The sequence below is a fragment of the Protobothrops mucrosquamatus genome, unplaced genomic scaffold (assembly GCF_001527695.2).
Source record: "Protobothrops mucrosquamatus isolate PMUCROS unplaced genomic scaffold, P.Mucros_1.0 scaffold960, whole genome shotgun sequence".
Taxonomy (NCBI): domain Eukaryota; kingdom Metazoa; phylum Chordata; class Lepidosauria; order Squamata; family Viperidae; genus Protobothrops; species Protobothrops mucrosquamatus.
This window is the reverse complement of record NW_015387204.1, coordinates 35,276-55,929: the sequence shown is the minus strand read 5'-3', so window position 1 is coordinate 55,929 and position 20,654 is coordinate 35,276. Positions and strand designations below refer to the sequence as shown.

General features: G+C 36.6%; 2 protein-coding genes across 2 annotated transcripts in view; one reads left to right on the top strand and one right to left on the bottom strand.

Moving 5' to 3' along the window:
- The first annotated feature begins 313 nt into the window (after positions 1–313).
- SAYSD1 (SAYSVFN motif domain containing 1) lies at positions 314–5,172 on the top strand. The gene is made up of 2 exons (XM_015819631.1): positions 314–522; positions 4,217–5,172. Exons 1-2 carry the CDS (start codon positions 391–393, stop codon positions 4,550–4,552), a joined length of 468 nt encoding a protein of 155 aa, XP_015675117.1. The 5' UTR covers positions 314–390; the 3' UTR covers positions 4,553–5,172.
- A 10,876-nt stretch (positions 5,173–16,048) lies between these two features.
- Positions 16,049–20,654, bottom strand: part of GLP1R (glucagon like peptide 1 receptor) — a gene marked incomplete at its 5' end in the record, with an annotated part of 38,000 nt that continues 33,394 nt past the window's right edge. The window contains 2 exons of the mRNA XM_015819627.1: positions 16,049–16,219; positions 19,744–19,785. Coding sequence (XP_015675113.1) covers positions 16,049–16,219; positions 19,744–19,785 — 213 coding nt within the window. The remainder of the gene's footprint in view (positions 16,220–19,743; positions 19,786–20,654) is intronic.

Below are 20,654 nucleotides of genomic sequence, written 5' to 3'. Positions count from 1 at the left end.
GCGCACAAGTAATGCAAGAGAGGCCACCAGCAGTTTACTCCTTTGTTGTCCCTCTGGGGTCGCTCGCAAGAAGGCCAAGTTGCTCATCAAGCGGAGAGGCAGAGGCGGAGCAACCAGTTACTCCTCGAAGTACAACCCACCGCCGCCTCCAAGTGCCTTTAGCTCTCGGGCAGGAAAGCCGCGTCAAGCTCCCCGAATACCAGCCGGCTTGCGGACGGCCCGTCCCCCTTCCGCTCTCCGTTGAGTTGTTGAGCCGCCCAGGGGCGGTCCTCTCTAAGCCGGCCATCCCACTTGGCTCTGCCCGCCTCTTCCGCCAGTGAACGACGGCGGAGCGACCGGGGGCTGCCGGCTTTGGGCAGCGGCAATTCTTCTCCTTGTCCCCTCGGCGGGATGGAGCAGAGGCTGGCCGAGTTCCGGACGAATCGCCGCATTTCCAGCCCCCCGACTCGCACTGCAACCTCTTCGGGAAAACCTGCCGCCACTGTGGCCGGGGACCAGGCCTCAGCCCAGGCTCCGACGGAGGTCGGTGCATTTCTACGTCCCGAGAACGGTGGTTGCCAAGTTCCCCTTTGCTATTTCTTTCCCAGTCCCGCAGACTTGGGCGACGGAGCCAGGCGCTTTTCACAGCTGCTCCCCTTCTATTGGAGCTACCAAAGGCCGGCTAGTCCTAGGATGGCACCTTTTCTGCATACGTGAAAGGGACGATGTTGCGTATAAGATAACTTTTAACGCTTATAACCTTGTTTCTGGAGGGAATCCAATAACAACAGTGCCCAGACTTGTCTAATTCCCACCCCCATCCCCCATATACCTTAGATCTGCCTTAAATGTCTCCCTTACCTGGTGACTGTGTGGACAGGTAGTTGATAATGGACAGGTGGACGATAGTACACATTTTTGCTGGACCTTTTTTCACTTTCCCAGTCATCTTTGATTCCCCTGGTGGTCTCTCCAGAACTAACCAGGTCCAACCTTGCTTATTTTTTTTTCAGGATCAGTACAGGTCAGCCAGGTACTGCCACCTTTTGAAATTGTCTTTCCTTGTGGTTTTCCCCAATGCCAGTAAAAAAAATAATGGTGATTGTCCCTGCAAAGGCTCCAGTTGGAAATTGCAGAAGTCCTGAACACTTGCAATTCTTAATTCTTCTGCATATGCACATGTACTTGTTTTTCTTGCAAGGGGGCTTCTGCTAATTCTACATTTCATCCAGAGATACAAGAAGAGTTTGATGTTGTTCTTCCCTATTTTGTTGGGACTACATTTACACTAACTCTGTGAGGATAGATAGGCTTGATTGCTAATAATTTGCCTATGGCCAAGCAGCTTGGCCAGATGTGAATCTTTTTGGTACAGTTATATTTCATTCATTATATTACTTTAGCTATTAAATGTGTAAGAAAGAGAGAGGTGTTGAGACCATGTGTGCTTGTGAAAACAGCTAGGTTGCATACTGTAGTTCCTTGGGATTTCTGGCACTGAATACAGGTAGTTCTTATCAGCTGTGGTCTACAGTTCTTGCCTGTTTTTTAAGGGAATCTGATCTAATGCCTACTACGAAGCCTTTTGCCCAGACATCTTAGATGCTATGGTTTTATATAGCATTTTAGTCTTTTATAGATATTAGTGTCCATAGCAAGCCGCACTATTACATAAAAAATGGTCACGTGTCAAAAATGGTAACATGCATCATGCTGTCAGTCTGCAGGTGATAAGTAGTGATGGGATTCAGCCAGTTTGCACCACTTCGGCGGAACCAGTAGCTAATTTTTTGTTGCCCAGGCCCAGAATGATTGTTCACATATTTGAATCCCACCACTGGATAAGTATATAAGTTGCAAGTATGTAAGTTGCTTCCTTTGCATCCAAATGTCATGTGCAGAAACATTCCAAAATCATGGGCATCTGCATTTCCACTTGTTTTATTGTATTTAATCTTTATTAGTAGCTCTGAGAAGCCACTGCTTGGAAAACAAGTTAGCAAAATTTTAAATGAGAAGTTGTGAAAGGTTTAAAGGCACTGATAGTCTATTACAGTGATGGCGAACCTTTTAGAGACCGAGTGCCCAAACTGCAACCCAAAACCCACTTATGCATCGTCGGGTGCCGGGTGGGCGTGGCCCATTGGGTGGGCATGGCTGTGGTGGTAATGGCAGACTGGGTGGGACTAAAAAGTTCAATCAATCAATCCCAACTTTGCAAGATCTTTTTTTTTCCCCGCGAGAAGTTGAAATTGACTGATTGATTGAACCTTTTTTTTTTTTGCACACGGCGGCGGAGGCCTAAAGCGAAAAGGTTTTATAAAATCCAGCTGAAGGCCTAGGACTGGGGCGACGGCGCACGTGCCCACAGAGGGGGCTCTGAGTGCCGCCTTTGGCACCCGTGCCATAGGTTCGCCACCACTTAATATTGGTGGCTAAAAGGATGCTGAATGAATATAACTTTAGCCTTGTACTTGATTAACGCTTGTCCGACAAAAGAGTTCATGCCTATTTAAATAATTCATGGTTATTGATCAGGCAAGTAAGAATCAGATCTAAGGCCTGTTGTTTTTATTATGCTTTATACTATACTATATACATACTATATACTATATATTTCCTTATGAAATGCTACTAGTTAGTGGCATTTCCTTATGAAATGCTACTAGTTAGTTATATTTACTTCTAATGAAATGTTACTAATTAAGATGACTTTTCTTGGTAATCTGGCATAGGTCCTGTACTTCCTGTAACAGGAGACTGAATTTAATGTTTATTCTGCCATTGAAGAGAAAGAAGTTTTAAACTCAAGAGTTGTAGGGAAAAGTGGTAATTCAATTTAACAATGTGGCTACCATGCAGTTTTAAGAAGTTCTCAGGATTTTTTTTTTATAAGTGCTATTCCAGAAAAATGAACGTGACTATTTTCCAGTAGCATGCACTCACTTATATGGAATAAATAAATATTGGGAGGAGAGCCTTCTTTTGTTTAATTCCATGCATTGACCTTGTTCCTCCAACATGTTAAAATTGCGTCAGTGGAATGGTCAGTGTACCATGGGAACACCAAAAAGGGGTCAATTGGCCCAGCCAACTAACTCCTGAGGTTAAAAATGGAGCCAATTTTGCATAGGGTAGAATTAAGTCCACCCACGCAACTGTGCTATGAGAACACCAAAACCCAGTCAGTGGCTTATTTTGTTTAATTTTTCAAGAAAAGAAAAATCCAAGCCATTCCTTTACAGCAGAGGTCCCCAACCTTCTAGGCACCAGGGACCGGTTCCATGGAAAGAAGTTTTTCCCTGGACCAGAGGGTGCGTGGTTTTGTGTGCTGCCTGCATCCCATAGATGGGGCTTTATTTGTGTGGACCGATTGCTGGCATGCCGCGGCCTGGTACTGATCTACGGACTAGGGGTTGGGGACCCCTGCTTTACAGAATTCATTGCAAAGGCCTGACAGCACAGAACATACCTATCAAACGTGAATGACGGTAGCCAACCAAACAACACCTGTTCTGCGGGAGTGGCTAGCAATTGAACAAAATCTTGCTGGTGCTTTTCCAGTGCCAGGACTTGTGGGAATTCTTGGGAGAAAAATGAAAGGGATTCTGTATACCCCAAATGGTTAAACTAATTTCACTTGGAGAATGCAGTTTTGAAAATAACCTTGAGGGCTTTATAGGTAGAAGCCAGCATTTTAAGGATTGCCCCCAGGCTTATTGGTAGCCAGTGCAGGGCCTATAACATAGATATAATGTGTTTCCAATGCTGGGTGTTAGTGAACACAACTAAAGTTCAATGCTAAGTAATAGCTATCAATGAGCAAGAAATTATGTTAGGGGTGCCTAAGGCTGGTAACTTAGTTTATACCTTATACCTAAAAATGTTACCTAAAAGTCTGAATGGCTTGATGAGCAGTAGAAGTCAGCAGTTGTTGGTTCATCTGTAGCTGATGATGGCATATGGAAGACTGCATCTTCGAATATCCAAGGAATAACAACTTTAGAATTCAAAATTGAGTGACCAGTACAAAACAATACTGTACATTGAAGTGGCTTGATTGTATAGAGATCGAATTTAAGGTCTATTGGAAAACAATTATATGAGGGAAGAATGAAAGGATTAAGAGCAAGGGGCAAAAACTGAGAAAGTTGCAAGTATGTTTTTATTATGCTTCTCAGCAAGGTCATGGCAATCCCCTCATGTATAATCCAGTTATTTTTATTTTATTTCCCAGGAATCCAGTCAAAAATCAGAAAGCCATGAGGCCCACGTCATTACATCTCCTCTGCCATGGTGGACCCATTATATACTAAAGAATGAAATCTTTCTCAAGTTTCTTCTCTGGTTGGTCCTACTTGGACTGTTTGTGGAACTGGGTTTTGGTTTGCCCTATTTTGTCCTGTCTATGTTTTATTGGATCTATGTAGGAACTCGTGGTCCTAGGGAAAAGCAGCCTGGAGAAAAAAGTGCATATTCTGTATTTAATCCTGGCTGTGAAGCTATCCAAGGAACCCTCACAGCAGAACAGTTTGAGAGGGAATTACAGTATCGGCCTTTAATTGAGAGATAAATAGGACTACAATTCATTATTATGTACTTAACTTGCCCATGAATTTCAGTGAATAATTTGTCTGTTCAATTTGTTGTGATATTCTGCAACTTTTTGGTTTTTTTTTAAAAAAAGACCTGTAGTTGTGCATCCTGTTTGTAGTGTTAAGAGAAAGGATGGTTATGTAAAGACGTAGCCAAACATCCATTGTTAAGCTCTTTGAACACCTGGATAGACAAATAAAATGAAGAAAAACTTATCCAGATGTGTGTATGTTTCTAATGAGAAGAACGCTTGGAAACAATGCCATACCTATAACTATTAGGATACTGGACCCTAAAAATTGCAAACGTGTTACTTGCTCCATTTTCTCACAAAGCAGCCTAAGAGTATTCAACAAACTTTCTTTGACTTTGAAGTAGAGGGTTTAATATAGACTAGTTCACAAATTAAGCTAGGTTATATTGTAGAGTTTAGCTTAGTATGTTAAATAAACTCAATTTTAGAGTCAGCCCATCAGGGCATTTTTTTAAGTCCCCGTGATTTCAGTATGTTTACTTGAAGTATTAATTTATCTAGATTCAGTTTAGTGTTTCATAATGTACTGTATATCCATACTGTGCCATCTAAATATAGTATCTTTTGAAATAAACAAGTAACAAGAACATATTTATATGTTACATATTTATATGTTGATCTTTACAAAAAAAAACTGATTTCCATGTTTTAATCTTAATGTCATCTATATTTGACACCAATGGAGCCATTCTGCAATAAGGTAGCAGCCTGATATTGAAATTCCTCATTTTTATTTGTCTCAATGATAGGGTATAGACATTTGCATATCATGTATAATTTTCATTTATTCAGTCTAGATTAATTTATAAATTTGCAGGCAAGATTTTTGAAATTCAGCAAATTTATTCAAGACCAAGTATACAGTACTGGCATTTAATGCTAACATTCTAATCAAAATCTATACACGGCCAAACTTTTTTCTATACGATTATTCAGATTCCCAATATTAAAGGCATTCTTTTTGTAAGTAGTATAAGCAACCTTTTCATTCATAAGCAGTCTAAGGCTTAAATATATCAAATGAATGTGGATTCATTTACAGCTGTAAATGTACCTATGACCATTTGTTCAGTGATCAAAGTTATGACAGTGCTGAATGAATGACTGGTCCTGTTTCAGCCATCCCAACAACCTCACAATCATGTGATCATGATCTGACACAACTGGTTGCTCAGTGCTCTGTGATCTTGTGATTGCAAACTTCCCTGCTGGCTTCTCTACCAACCTCCTTGTTCACTCCCTCATCCAGCAGTAGCCACTTAACCTGGGACTTACATGTTCTTGCTGGCTTCCCCATTGATTATGTGAAGTTGGCAGGAAATTGCCTCACATAAGGAACATGGAATTCAGTTAATGGCAGCAACCTGGATTGCAGGGATTGCCATTGCTAAGCAATGTGGATGCTCTTTGTGATTGCATTGCTTAGTGATATAATTTCCAGTCCAAATTCCCATTTTCAAGGACTGCCTATAATTTGGGTTTGTTTGTTTTGTGCCTTTGAATCTGTCGTGATTCCGGGTGACCATATGGATAAGGTCATGCATTTTTCTTGGCAAGATTTCAGAAGTAGTTTGCCATTTCTTCCTTCCTAGGCTGAGAGAAAGTGAGTGGCCCAAGTCACTCAGCTGCTTTTTTTTTTTTTAACTTAAGGCAGAATTAGAACTCATGGTCTCCGGGTTTTTAGTCTTGGCCTTTAGCTACTATAACTGCTCTTAATTTAGGTAAATACTTAGTAATAAAATGCAACACTACTTTTTCTTTGTAGACTTGTAAATATAAATTTTGGGAAACAGATGAGCAACCTTGCTGTTCAGTTCAAAATCCTAATTAGGTTAGAATTCTTTTCCCACTATGACCAATTACGTGTCGAAGAGAAATATAGCACCTTTCTAATATTTCCCCTACAACTCGTATTCAGGGGCATATTGCCTTTAAGCTGCTATCTGCTGTCGGGTACAGGATCATATGATGGTTATACTAAAAGAAATCTGCACTGATTACTAGTCACTTACTAGTAACGAGTGTTAAGGTTTTCCAATAAAATCCTAAACAGTTTAAAGTTCGAAGAGATGTATTCTGCATTGTCCCCCCTCCCCCAAATATGCAGTGTTTGAGGTTGTGTTTGTCCCTTTTTCTCACGTGTTTGGACAGTCTGCATAAATACTGTACATATTGTCTAAACCCCTGAGAATAGGGATCAAACACAGACATATATTTTGCCAGGCTTTTAATTTGCTGGTTTAGTATTGTGTTAATTTATACTTTTAAATTTTTATATTTTGTTTTCAATTTTATTGGTTACCTTCAGTATTCACTGGGGCAGAATGGCAGGGTGATAGTTCAGTCAAATCAAATCAAATACTACAGGAGGTGGCAGTGTAGCCATTTCACTGTTTGTTCCGAATTTATTCAGTCACTTCAGCTTACTCATTCACTTATCACTTCTTGTGTTCACAAATTCTATTGTTTGATTGTGTAGTGAAGTGAAGTGTTTGTTTCCCAATCTCTTTTCCATTGGCAGTTCTATGAATTGCATTGCAGACCCAAATTGCTTTTTCCTAGCTCCTTGGCCACTTCTTGCATTGGCCACTTTATTGCATTTATGTAATTTCCTTGTTTTCTCTTATAAGGAGAATAATACCTCTTCTTGATGGCTAAAACTTTGAAAAAACTCAGTGATTAGCTGTGCTGCACTTTCTATCCTCCTATTTGCTTGATAACTGAAAATCTATTTTGCCTCAGTTTACTTGGACTAAATGTTAAAGTACTTGATTGCTTTAAAAAAATGGTTTTGCATTGATTCCCCTTCCAGGCTTCTGATATAGAAGCCATTCTTTCATCCACGTTAGAGCATATTTCTTATTTGAGTTCTTCAAATAGCATAAATACGATTTCCTAATGCAAATTAATCAATCGGATCTAGAAATTAATCATTTTCTGAAGTCCATTATGACTACTGAGCTTCCATAGCAACTTTCCACTTACATGTATATTAAATTTGATAGCACAGTGCTTGCTTTTTTCTGTTCTGATGAGAACATTTGGTTCATCAACAAAATCAGTCTGAAATAACTGCTTTCTTTGGTTGAACAATAGCTCTTTAGAAAAACTCAATTTTATTTCTGCTTGTTAAGCTCCTTTTTAAATATAAATCCAATGTTAAGAGGAAGAAGAATCAGAGCTATTATCTATGAAAAGGTTTGTATGACATACTACAACCCTTCGGGTTATATTTCGGGTGGATTTACGGGTTTGATTTAGAATTCATTAATGTTCTCAGATTTGAACTTTTTGAGTTAATTATCCTGTTTATAACAAACCCCTCAAAATATTCTGCCACAATGTACTTATTTATATTAAAGCAATATAAAAATAAGCAGAAAACAAATTCTTATAAAAGAGCAGATATGGTATTTTTCATTGGTATATTTGACATTTCACATCAAGCTTCTAGATAATGTCACCATATTAATGTTAAAAGCCAAAATTATAATCTGAAATTAAAATTGCAGGTTTAAGATATTGTTTAATTTTCTTGTTGGATTACTAGTACTTCTAAATACCTACATTGAATTATATATGTTTCTCTTGAAACTACAGAAGAGGAATTATATTTGTTAATAACAAAGCAATAACAAAGCAAGATGTTAGCTAATAAGGAGACTAAGATTATATTTAATTTTACAGGGAGCTTTGTTTAGCAGCATCTGTGAATAATGGATACTAACTTCTGTTCTAATGGGTAAAAAAAATAAGGGAAACTGAATTAAATAGGAGTATGGCAGGAAGCATAATAGTATTGCTGATTACCTGACTTCTGAAATTTTACTGTAACATGTAAGGTTAATCCTGCCAACGTCATAGTATAAAACTAATCTCCTAATTCTGATTTTTGGATATTTATTCAAACCATTTACTTATCTCAGTAAATTTATTTTTTCACCTCTTTTTAAAAAAAGATTTTTATACTGCTTAGCTGAAAGCAGTCATATGGACAGCCTGAAGTCTCAAGTACAAAGTCCCCCCTCCATCCCAAGGAAAAGAGACACAGACAGAACATGTGTGAATGGGACTAATTTTTCAGAATATTTTATAAGTATTTAAATTTTTTTAAAGTACATGCAATATTGAACACTTTCTAAACGTGAGTCAAGAGTAGTAATAATAGGAACAAGGAATTCATCCATTTTATTACTCCTGAATATATTTTTTGATCCATCTGCAATACAAGCAAGTGCTTAATTCCATACCTCAGAAGCTGCAGTATTTGTATGTATGACTGTCAAATGCAACCTTACTATACATGTACCTTGAAACAGAGTCACAGTGAATAAACAGGTTGCTGGTGCTTTTAGCTGTTCATTGCATATAATGATCACTCATATAATACAGTACAGATTCTGAAACGAAGACATACCTTGGATACAGGTTGATGTATGTATTTCCTTTCTTGTGCCCATCTATGCTATCTGGCGAGGAATATTTTAAACATATTGTTTGCAATCCCAAACATATATCTTATTTCCCAATATTTCTACAGCTTCCTAGGAGAAAAGAAAACCTTGCCACCTAAATCAAGTTCTTGGAAGAGTTGCTTGTAGTGTACCCACTAAACTACACATACTGCTTTAGAGGGTACTAGGCAACCTGTGGACCCCTTTTGGTCATCATTTCAAAGATATTTCCTTACTGAAACAAAGAAACAGAATAAAACTGGCAGGCAAAAAAGCAGTGGAATGGCTCCAACTTCTTGTTGGATTCCCGATTTGAGTTCCTGGATAAGCTGCCAGGAAATTCAGAAAACCTACCTTCCTTCCTAACATTCCTTTGGCTTCCCCATTTATTTTGCTTGTGGGAAGTTTGCAGGGAGAAATTCAGTGGGGAAGCCAGCAGGAAGTTGCAAATCCAAGACCAGCAGGTAGATAAATGAATGCTGCTGAGGGGAAGGGAAGGGAGGGCATACAGGTGCAACATGGATAGGAAGGATGCACAAGAGGTGCTGCACAGGTTGTGGAGGATGCACAGAATTGCAGGGGTGTGTAAGGTTGTATGAGATATAGCATGAGGCAGGGAGAGTGCACATGGGATACACAAGTGGTTGGCATTGCATGAGCACAAAGGAGCTGTGGAGATTGCATGGATAGGCAAGACGTATCTGAGCAACTTATGGATTTCTCTGCTGGCTTTTCCATTTTCTTGTTGGAAGCCATCAGGAAGCATTGGAAATGATCATGTGACTCTGGCTGACTGTGGCAGTGCTGAAGCAGCAGCAATGCAGTGGGGCTGAAGTGGCCACAATGTACCTAAATTTCATTCCCACATGCTATTATTTTCTGTAAAGCTTTCCTTGAGCTTACATTAACCCAGGCCAGCATGGTTTGCATGTTTATTTCTCATAGTATAAAACTACTATCCTAATTCTGAATTTTTGGACATTTATTCAAACCATTTACTTAACTCAGTGGGAAAAGTAAGATTCTACATTTAAGCAAGAAAAACCAAATGCACAGGTACAGTATAGGTGGTACCTTGCTCAGTAGTAGTAACTATGCGAGGGATCTTGGAGTCCTAGTGGACAATCATTTAAATATGAGCCAGCAGTGTGCTGCAGCTGCCAAAAAAGCCAACACAGTGCTAGGCTGCATTAACAGAGGGATAGAATCAAGATCACTTAAAGTGTTAATACCACTTTATAATGTCTTAGTAAGGCCACACTTGGAATACTGCATCCAATTTTGGTCACCACAATGTAAAAAAGACAATGAGACTCTAGAAAAAGTACAGAGAAGAGCAACAAAAATGATTAGGGGACTGGAGGCTAAAACATATAAAGAATGGTTGCTGGAATTGGGTATGTCTAGTTTAATGAAGAGAAGGATGAGGAATGACATGATAGCAGTGTTCCAATATCTCAGGGGCTGCCACAAAGAAGAAGGAGTCAAGCTATTCTCCAAAGCACCTGAAGGCAGGACAAGAAGCAATGGATGGAANGATGGAAACTAATCAAAGAGAGAAGCAACCTAGAACTAAGGAGAAATTTCCTGACAGAACAATTAATAAGTGGAACCTTTCTCCAGAAGTTGTGAATGCTCCAACACTGGAAGTTTTTAAGAAGAGACTGGACAGCCATTTGTCTGAAATGGTATAGGATTTCCTGCCTGAGCAGGGGGTTGGACTAGAAGACCGCCAAGATCTCTTCCAATTCTATTATTGTTATTGTTATTATTGCCTATTGGTAGAGCCCAATTTGGGGTTTGCAAATGGTGATCAGATCTTAACTGAAATGGTAAGAAAAACAGATGAGTGAATAAATAATTTTCCATTTAAATCTCAATCATGTTTCATTTTAATTCAGAAATATGACCTTCAATGTGAGGTGGAAGTAGAGAAAATATGCATAATACAAATGTTTCAAAAGAGGGGGGGAAAAGGAACATGCAGGGTTTTTTTAAGAATAAAAGGTGATCCTTATTTAACAATCACTGATTCAGTGACTGAACTTATGATGGCTTTGAAATAGTAGTAGTTACAATCATATAGCTGTTATAGCATCCCATGGTCATGTACTCATGATTTGTGACTTTCCTTGCCAGCTTTTGACAACTGAAGTCAATAGGGAAGCTGGCAGGAGGTCACACATCATGGGTTAATTAAAAATGTATTAAAAGCAGTTAAAATGGAGAGAAAACTTTATTCAAATATTAAGTTTCTGCAAAGCAATTAGCTTTTATATGCTATTAGAATTTCCAGCATGGGGGGTGGACTAAACCAAACCTGAAGATAATAGATTTATTATATTTTATCCAATTGTTTTTCCACTCACATACAAAGTATGAGGGATATACATGAAAATGTGTGCAAAAGCAGTGGAACGTGTCACCAAATTCATTAGTATTACATCACTGTCCTACCATTATATTGTACCTAATTCTGTTCTAATTTTGAAGATGAACAGGCAGCGTTGTGAAGTACAAGAAAATATGCTTCTCTTTTTTTTCATACTCATTACTTTGTCTAACTTATTTCTAGAACAAATTTGTTTTGTTAGTGCTAACGAGATTTCAAAATTCTGCCATAATTAAGTTTTGCTATTCACCAGTTCAATGCATTGTTTTTTCATTGATCTATACAGCATTTCTTTATTCATGTTGAAGAAACTATTGAGGCTATGGAAACCATGTGAAGCGGCACTCTGCTTCATGGACAATCCTGGTGGATGCCTAACATCAGAAGAAGTCAAATCTTTGAGACACATTAGCTATCTTTAGGCTCTAAAAATGGATTAATGGGAGCTTCATGAATTGCATAGTGCTGTGAATTACACATATAGGTAGTCCTTGCTTAATGACACAAATTGGGATCAGCAACTCCACTACTGAGTGGCACAGTAGTAAAGCATGATGTCATGCTGACTTATGGCAATTGTGGCAATTCTGGTTGCTGTCATTAAATAAATCCCATACAGTTATTAGGTGCAGTGCCATGTGATCATCATTTGCAACCTCTTGCTGGCTTCCGCATTGATTTTGCCTGTCAGAGGTCAGCAGCGGTCACAAATGGTGACCGCCAGAATATGGTAATGCTGTGATAAGTCTCCTCATTCCTTATAGTTGTAATTTTGAATGGTTGCTAAACGTGTGGTCATTTAAGCATGGAACACCAATAAGCATCACTAAAAAAAACTTTTTACAACTCTGTAATCCCTTAATTTAGGGTAGAATTGGGGCAACTGGAGGGAGTTGAGCGTTTACTGGCCAGATGCCTTTCCTGATGCCACACAGAGTTCGCAGCAGATACTTTTTCTTTGTGTTCTAGGAGAGAACATTTGCCACTACCTAGGACTGAACTCTCAATCTTCCAAGTGGGAGGCAAGCATCTTCACCGGTAGGCCACCATACCATTCACCTCTAAGTATCACTGAAGATTATAAAATCCCTATGTGAATTTTATATATGCATAAATAGTAAAGATGTTGAGCTAGTATTGGGAAAATACTGATTCAAGTCCATCTTCAGTTTTAGAAGCTCATCAGGTGACATTAAGTCAGTTTTGCCTCAGCCCAACCTACCTCACAGGCTTACTGCTATGGAGTGAAACTGGAGAAGAAAATGATATGCATATTTCCTTGAACTGCTGGAAAAACATTAAGGCACAAAATTAAAAAATAGTTTTACTCCCCAAATATTAGTCTTCGAGAACTAACATTTGTCTTAATGCGTTTTAGGACTCAATTTAAATGTTAAAATTAAAGTGTTTGATTTTAATTTTCCCCCATTGATAAATATTTCTGAAAACATTATTTTCCACATCTGTTTTGCAGTTTGCACTGATTAGGGTCTTATGTATCCATAATTTTAAAACCTAGTGTTTTAACTAGGAATTATATGATAGGACATTTTTCTGCAGTTCTACAATCTCTATTTTTCTAATAGTGCTATTTTAGCCATTAAATCCCATAGTAATTTAATAGGCTTTATTCACAGGAGGAAACAACTGAGTTCACTTACAGCACAATTCTACTTATGAGAAGGCATTATTTAAGCAGATTACTAATAGGAGAGCTGGGTTATAATAATTAACTTCAGCTAATCATAAAACGTATTTAGGTACTTATCTAGGACTGTCACAAGACAAATTACTTGTCTAGAAATAGGATGAATATTTTATGTAATATGACCAGCTTGTCATATTACATTACGTTATCACAGCTTGTGGCTGATTTTAGAAGCATTGTGACATTGTACCCCTTCTCTACAAACATAGTGACTTACAAGATTGAGTCAAGTCTTTTACCACAAAGTCTCTCACTTGCAAAATCTGTCAAAAATTGCAAAAATAATAGGTTGCAAATAGCAGTTATATCTACCTATAAATCTGACAATGATTATAATGAAGTGAACTATACAAAGTATAATTGGAGAACAAATCTGCAAATACAATTTTTAAGGCCAATGAATTATAAAAAGTCAGTGGCTAATTGGATACATAAAGTATCCATCTACAACTGAAAATTACACTTCTATTTCGGCTTACTTGGGAACAAATCTCAAAAATTCTTATCTTTGAACAGACAATTATAGGGCTGCATTGTAAATTTAAATCAATCACTATTGCAGTGCTTGAAGTGGTAGAATATACTGTTCCTGCTCCTAAAAATGAGTGCAAAGCTCCATGTTTCATAAGCCAGATGAACTTTAGATGCCACCTGACTTCAAATTTTAAAGGCAGATTGTCTGTAGTCAGTACAGTAGATTACATTGAACATAATGTATCAATGGCTTCATCTATTTGTAAGTCACAAATCATGGACAGGTGCTTTAACAGATGTTTAATACGAACATGACGGAAGTTTTTATGTCTTGTATATAGCATTTGTAAAGATACATTTTGCAATTAGAAATTACAGTTGTGGGACTGAACTACAGTAACAACAAGGTACTGAAGGCAATAGTTCTTTCAATAGACATGGGGACACAGGAGTGAGGTGCAGCCAATTCAGTATAGCAATGGCTATACTGAGTTGATGAATGTGATTATGCTAGCTGTGAGCTTTATGTATTCTATGATGGTTCTTGTTTTTAAATTGTTGTATTGTTTTTTTTGTTTTATATTTTGCTTGTAAGCCACCCATTCTCTCTCTCTCTCTCTCTCTCTCACACACACACACACACACACACACACAAGATAATAAGTTATATATAGATTTGAAAATAAATAAATAACAAGCTTCTGTTCATACCCTACTACACAGTATAGTGGTTGAAACATGAAGCATTATCTATTAAACTTTAAGAAATCCAGGATCCAGTTCAGAATGGCTTAAAACATTACTGTTGCCATATTCCACTTGCTATATTCTGCTTTCTGACTTTAAGGGAGATAGGGCGTAAGGGAGATAGGGCGGTATATAAATTTAATAAATAAATAAATAAATAAAAGAAAAATTAAAATAGCACTGGCACAAAACAAATTCAGTTTAGAATTATTTTTCAAATTAGCACCAATACCCATCTTTTTATTCTGATAAATGTTTTAGGAATGATTGACAGCTTGAAATGGATTTACTAATAGCAGAATATGGAATTTATATAGTTTTAATTCATTCCAACTGAGGAGTCTCTTAAGTCCTCCTCCTCTTAAGAAGATTTCTTGGCAGCATGAATGCCAGCTATCTCTTCTGTTGGATTGTGAGCTGACCAAAGTGCTGAAAATATAACTGCAGAATCAACTCAATCAAATTGTGTTTCCAGAAGACAGAAAAAGAACTATGGTCACATATAACTATAATGTGCCGAATGTTTATGACCAAGATTTTTGAGCACAAAAATGCAGTTTTTACACATATATCTTCTAGGTTTTAGCATAATAAAATATAACATTTCTGTCTCTATTTTTACAGGGATAGTAACATAATTCACTTAAAAATACATACATAACAATAAGCTACCAAGTACTTTGGTTCATACTAGCATTTATGCAGCTTTCTGAAGCAGTGAAGGACTATGCAAAAGCTAAGGCATAAAAGGCTACGGAATACTAGAGCCAAGTATATATTTCTTCAGATCAAAAAAAACAAATAAACTAACAAGTCTGAATCCATGCAACAAAAAGCAACATATTACATTCAATACTTCTGACATTGGAACAAGAGTTGGATTGTTCAGGTCTTTCCAGGTAGCAAGAAAGTAAAGATTCCCAATGCCATTGGATCTACTTATTGTAAAAAAGCATTTACTAGACTTGCATTTCAAATGTTTAAAAAAAAGTTAAACATTATTGTGTCAGGATTGCAGAGAACATGTTTTTATTAGCATTAATGACAAAAAGCACTGGCTCACATTTTTTAATTATAATGGGCATGATCTTTTGTGAAAAGCTTATCACAACCCAAGTACTGTAGAAGATATTTCCTCTACAAAAGTGTTGCTATGTAGAGAAACTTCCTGTCCTGGATTGAGCTCAGAATGGCTTTTTTTTGCTTAATAAAGCTGCCAATGGGAAAGTTCTGAAATGTATACGAAGATTATGCAGACTAAAATTGCTTTTTTTCTAACCATGACTGTGGTTACCTTTCTCAATGGCTGATCTTTCTTGTCTGCATTAATCAGAGGCATTCTTATAATTTAATCAATGCTTCAAATTGTCTACCTGTTCTAATAGGTTATTAACCTCATGTTTGTAACCGCATCAACACAGGCTTTGGACACCTGGAGGCCTCTGGTATTAATTGGGGAAAACTGTTTAAACTTACTTTGATGGTGACTTCTACTCTCAAATGCACTGATTATATTAGCCATAATATAAGCTTTATTTTAAAAGCTTATTCAGCTGCCTGCAGCAATGAACAGAGGAAGGTCAAATTTTCTAAAGAGTCTGGCTGGGTGGGTGTTCAATTTTATCTCCTACAGTTCTGGTCAGAGGGGCCATTTCCTCTGCATCTTAGCTGAGTGTAGTAGCTTGACAAGTAGCAGCGTAGACTGTGGTTCCGACTGTACCTCCACTGCTAATGCTGTTGGCTGGATATTTAAGTGGCTTCATACTGTTGTCTCTCTGGACATAGAAATGTTCCAATCTCCATCGTTCCCAGCTTTTCTGGAATTCTGTCCGAACCTTTCATAAGGAAACAAAGGGAAAGAGAACAATATATGATCTAGTACTGCTGCACTTTTGTTACAGAGCTAAAAAAAACCCATACAATGTTTCAGATAATTAAAATTAATCAAATAAAATATCTTTATTATGGTGTTTAATTAACTTTACAGTAGGAAAACAGAGCTTGGTACAGCAATTCATTGCCAAGGAAAAGAAACACTAAGATGATAAAATAACCTATCAATTAAATGTTTTGTGCATTTGTATGAATTGAAGATATTTGGCCACCTGCTATGAGTGTAAAGTTAGCATCCTTAGCAAGGTTTTAATGTAAGTCTGGCTGAACCCCAGAGGGATTTATTAAGTAAATTTTCACAGTACTAAAATATAAAACAATTACCAAATACAATTGTGACTAGTTAAGTATGGGATTTATGTATGTTGTATACATGCAACTTTTATACTCTAAGGATGAGCAATTCGCTATGAGAAGTCCCTATAGCAGGGGTGTCAAACTGCCGGCCTGCAGGCCGGATGTGTCACGCCAAAACCGCGCCCACGCCATTGCCAGCAATGGGAAAAAGTCATGATACGTTGTGACACGTCACGTGACATCGTGAGTTTGACACCTATGCCCTATAGCATGGCCAGTGACAGAAACTACGCAAGTTACAATACAAAATATCAGAAGAGTAATTACTGTTGATGAAATAACCATCTACCTCAACACAATCTGTACTAACAACAATTTTGACCTCAGAGAGGACAACACAGGATTGAACCTTGCATATCTACCATAAGTTTCTCCTTCCCCCAAGCAGAATGGATGAATGGTGTAATTGAGAAGAGCAAACATTTACCAAAATCTCCAACATCTTTCAAGGCACCATTAGTATTTTAACTAAAACACCGCTGAGTGACATTTTGTATTTCATTAAGTAAGTTGCTTTTGAATCTAGTTTAAATTTATGGTGACTGAAATTGTTGAATATCAAGTTTGGTATGTGAAAATAAAAACTCAATCTAGATAGTATTTATTCTACTGTTCATTTGATTTTAATCAACAAATGAAAAGGACTATTTCAATTCACTCAGATATGATGGAAACGTTGGTACAAATTACTCCTCATTGCTTACAATATTGTACAAGAGAGCCACTATTATTTAATTATGGATAGGTAATACTTTATGAAATGGCACATTATTTGGATGGAATATCCAAATAATGTCTCCCCAAGGGTCTTTATGATAACAATTAAGGAACAAAATGCATCAATGTACTTCTATACTGCAATCACCACATGCTTTTACAATTGAGCATATAGTTTTTCCATTTCTGCTAGGTTAAAGTTTAATGTAATTTCTCCAGCCTTCCTCCATGACTGTAATTTAAGAAAGCATATCATTGTATAAGAGTTAAAATCTAATTGTATAAAATATGTTCTAAGCCATTTCGCCATGCTAACAATCTAGTGATCTGTGAATGAACTCCAAGGTGATAATAGGAAATAAATATTGCATTGGGGAAAGAAAACCAATTACAACAACAAAACTATGTGCTATATCAGTTTTTAAGGAAAAAAGAGGGAGGGAAAATTGGTAAAGCAAATAATTATTTTAAAAATTGAAAAATACCACTGTGAGGTTATTATTTCTAGGTTCTAGAATCTAGGATCATGTCTTTTTACAGGAACTTCAGTTTTATCATGTCTCTTTACATAATGTGGTACTTTTTATTTTTATAAAAAACAATGTAGAGTGGCCTATTATATTATGACAGGAGTATGCATATTTACACTACCATTATTTTTCCACATCCATAAATTAGAAACACCTTAAAACCTGAAAGTTCCAATGTTTAATCTAAAGTAGAGAAAACGTCTGAGTACAATGCTTTCCATTATGGTATACTTATTTGCATGCCTACCCTAACCCTCTAGAAGTAGATCAAATATATAAAAAAAAACCAGGCCTGCAACTATGAGGGTGGTTGAGCATCCCATATATTTAAACTTATCCCCTGTAAGCAGTTGCATATCAAAACCAGGAAAGCTTTGGTGAAAGAAGAGCTAAAAAGAAAACTATGAGTAAGAAATAGGTTCAAGGTGAGTCACTTGTGGTCTTCCCTTTGTTTTTCAAATTGGAAATAGATTTGTCCTCATAATATTGTAGCATGTGCTTGGTAAAAAATGTTTAAAGAATTGAGTAGAGCTGTAATTAAATGCTTTATTACATGTTTTAAAGTGGAATCATTTCTTAAAAATTCAGATTTTAATTTTCAGTAGCACATTAATTCAAAATTCTAGGAATCTCAGAATTGAAATCCTTCTAACCATGCATGAAATTTATAATTATATGGAGATTTATTTGGCAAAATAACTGTCTATAGAATAACTGTCTATACTGGTTAAAAGTACTACAACTTTGCTAGAGACAACTATTCTGTCAAATTTTACATCAGAGATAAACATTCAAGCTCAAAGTTTATACAGATTCTGGTACTTTACCAGAACAAGAACTGAGTAATTCAAGTGTAATTACTTGTTAAAAAGAATTGGAATTGAACGCTGAATGGATTGAAGAAAACAACTGAATGACAACAAAATATGATCAAACATCTGCCCAAAGATATTTCCATTCATGTTTTCCCTTGAATGGAAATCTATTTTTAACATCTGTTCCACAGTCTTTCAAGATTAATTTTATCATGAACAGTAGATTGGGTAGCAAATGATTTCAAACATCCCAAAATTATGATTACTTCATTTGTGGTAATTCACTGTTCTCTAAGTTATGCAGACCTATTACTGTGTTCAATGTTCAATGAAATTCACTTGTTTTTAGAAACAGAACCATTTTAAATGTTGAAGGCTATCTATTGAATGATGTATGATAACAGCTACATGATTTAAAAGAATAGATCCTTTTTGTGTAATGAGTATAATGATTTTAAAGAGGATATGAAGTTTTGCTACTTGTTAAAGCGTTATCTACAGTATTTTATAATTTGTAACAGTATGACAAATTTCTTTTTTCATTTTGTTTTCTGATTTTTCATTGTCTAGTAGGCAATTAGATAACAATCTCCCATCTAAGTATTAACCAGGCCTGATTCTGCTTAGTTTTTAAGCTCAGGCAAAAGTTAGTTATTATGGAAATTGATACAAGGATTTATCATGGAATTCTCTTTTCTAAATAAATAAAGCTCTCCCAATCTGTTTAAAATTTTCTTAAATCAAAATGCCCCTTCTTTTTTGCTTTTTGCTAATTGTATCTTGTACACCACCCAGAGCTCCTCCAGGGACTTATGCCTCTGTTTTAAAAAAATTAAATCCAAAAAAGGTAAAACTCACCAGATGTCAAATTTAGCTTGCCATTTTGAAGATTAAAGTCCTTTTTTAAATAAAAGCTATAACTGATTTTGATCCCAAATAGCCATCATTTGGTAGATAAATGTGATTTTAGTTTCTTTTAAATGTGTTATTGATAGAAGCAATCAAAAAATAATAGTGTGGAATTAAGCAACTTTCTATGTCTCTCACCTCAGTATTGTTAAAACAGTAGAGAATTGCCACCAAAAGTCCCTGAAAAGCAAAGATAACAAAATAGCAGTTAGAAAAACCATACATCCTTGAATTAAGCTTCACCAGCAAAGCTAATGAGGAAACAGACTATATATAATTCTGCTTTTTTTCCTGCAGCATGACAAAGCAGTTCAATGGAAGAAGATTTCATTTGACTGAATAGTGCCTTGCTGACTCAAGACCAGGAAAAAAAGCTCCTACAGAATGTCAGGTTAATTCATTTTATTAGCAACTTCGTTCATTGCCCTTTTGGGAAAAAAATGATAAAAGGAAGACAACTGATAATCAGATAGTAACTGATTCAGTGTAAAAATAGCAGCACTAACAGATTAAATCAGATGTATATTCACTACAAGGAAATTTCTCAGTAATTAGGAGCAGTGTGTTGCTAACATAGTCTTCCCCAACCAGACAGGCTGGGATTGCAGTTCATCAACCTGATGACCCTCTACAAATACTCTGCAAATAGTGCAAGTCACATCTCTTGGAAAATTTATAGATTATTTTCAGCCAGTCAGCTTGCAGTTAGCACACTTCCATGTAGACCTTGTGCCTATTCAGAGCATTCAATTCACCTAGCAAAAATATAGCTTGACGTGTATCATTAGAAACCTCAAAACATTTAACTCTTAACTATTAAGCTAGATAAAACTAGATGAATTCGATAAAAAGCAACGCCTGGAGAGATACTATAGATAGAGCAAAAACAAGAATTTATATAGCTGTATAAAAAGCAAAGTCTTTTCCAGAGCCATTAGAAATAATCCTGTGAAATATTAATATGGTCAGTCCTAAAAGACAGTCTACCCTCACTCCTATCTGTATATAACAGCAGCAGAATATTATTATTATTATTATTATTATTATTA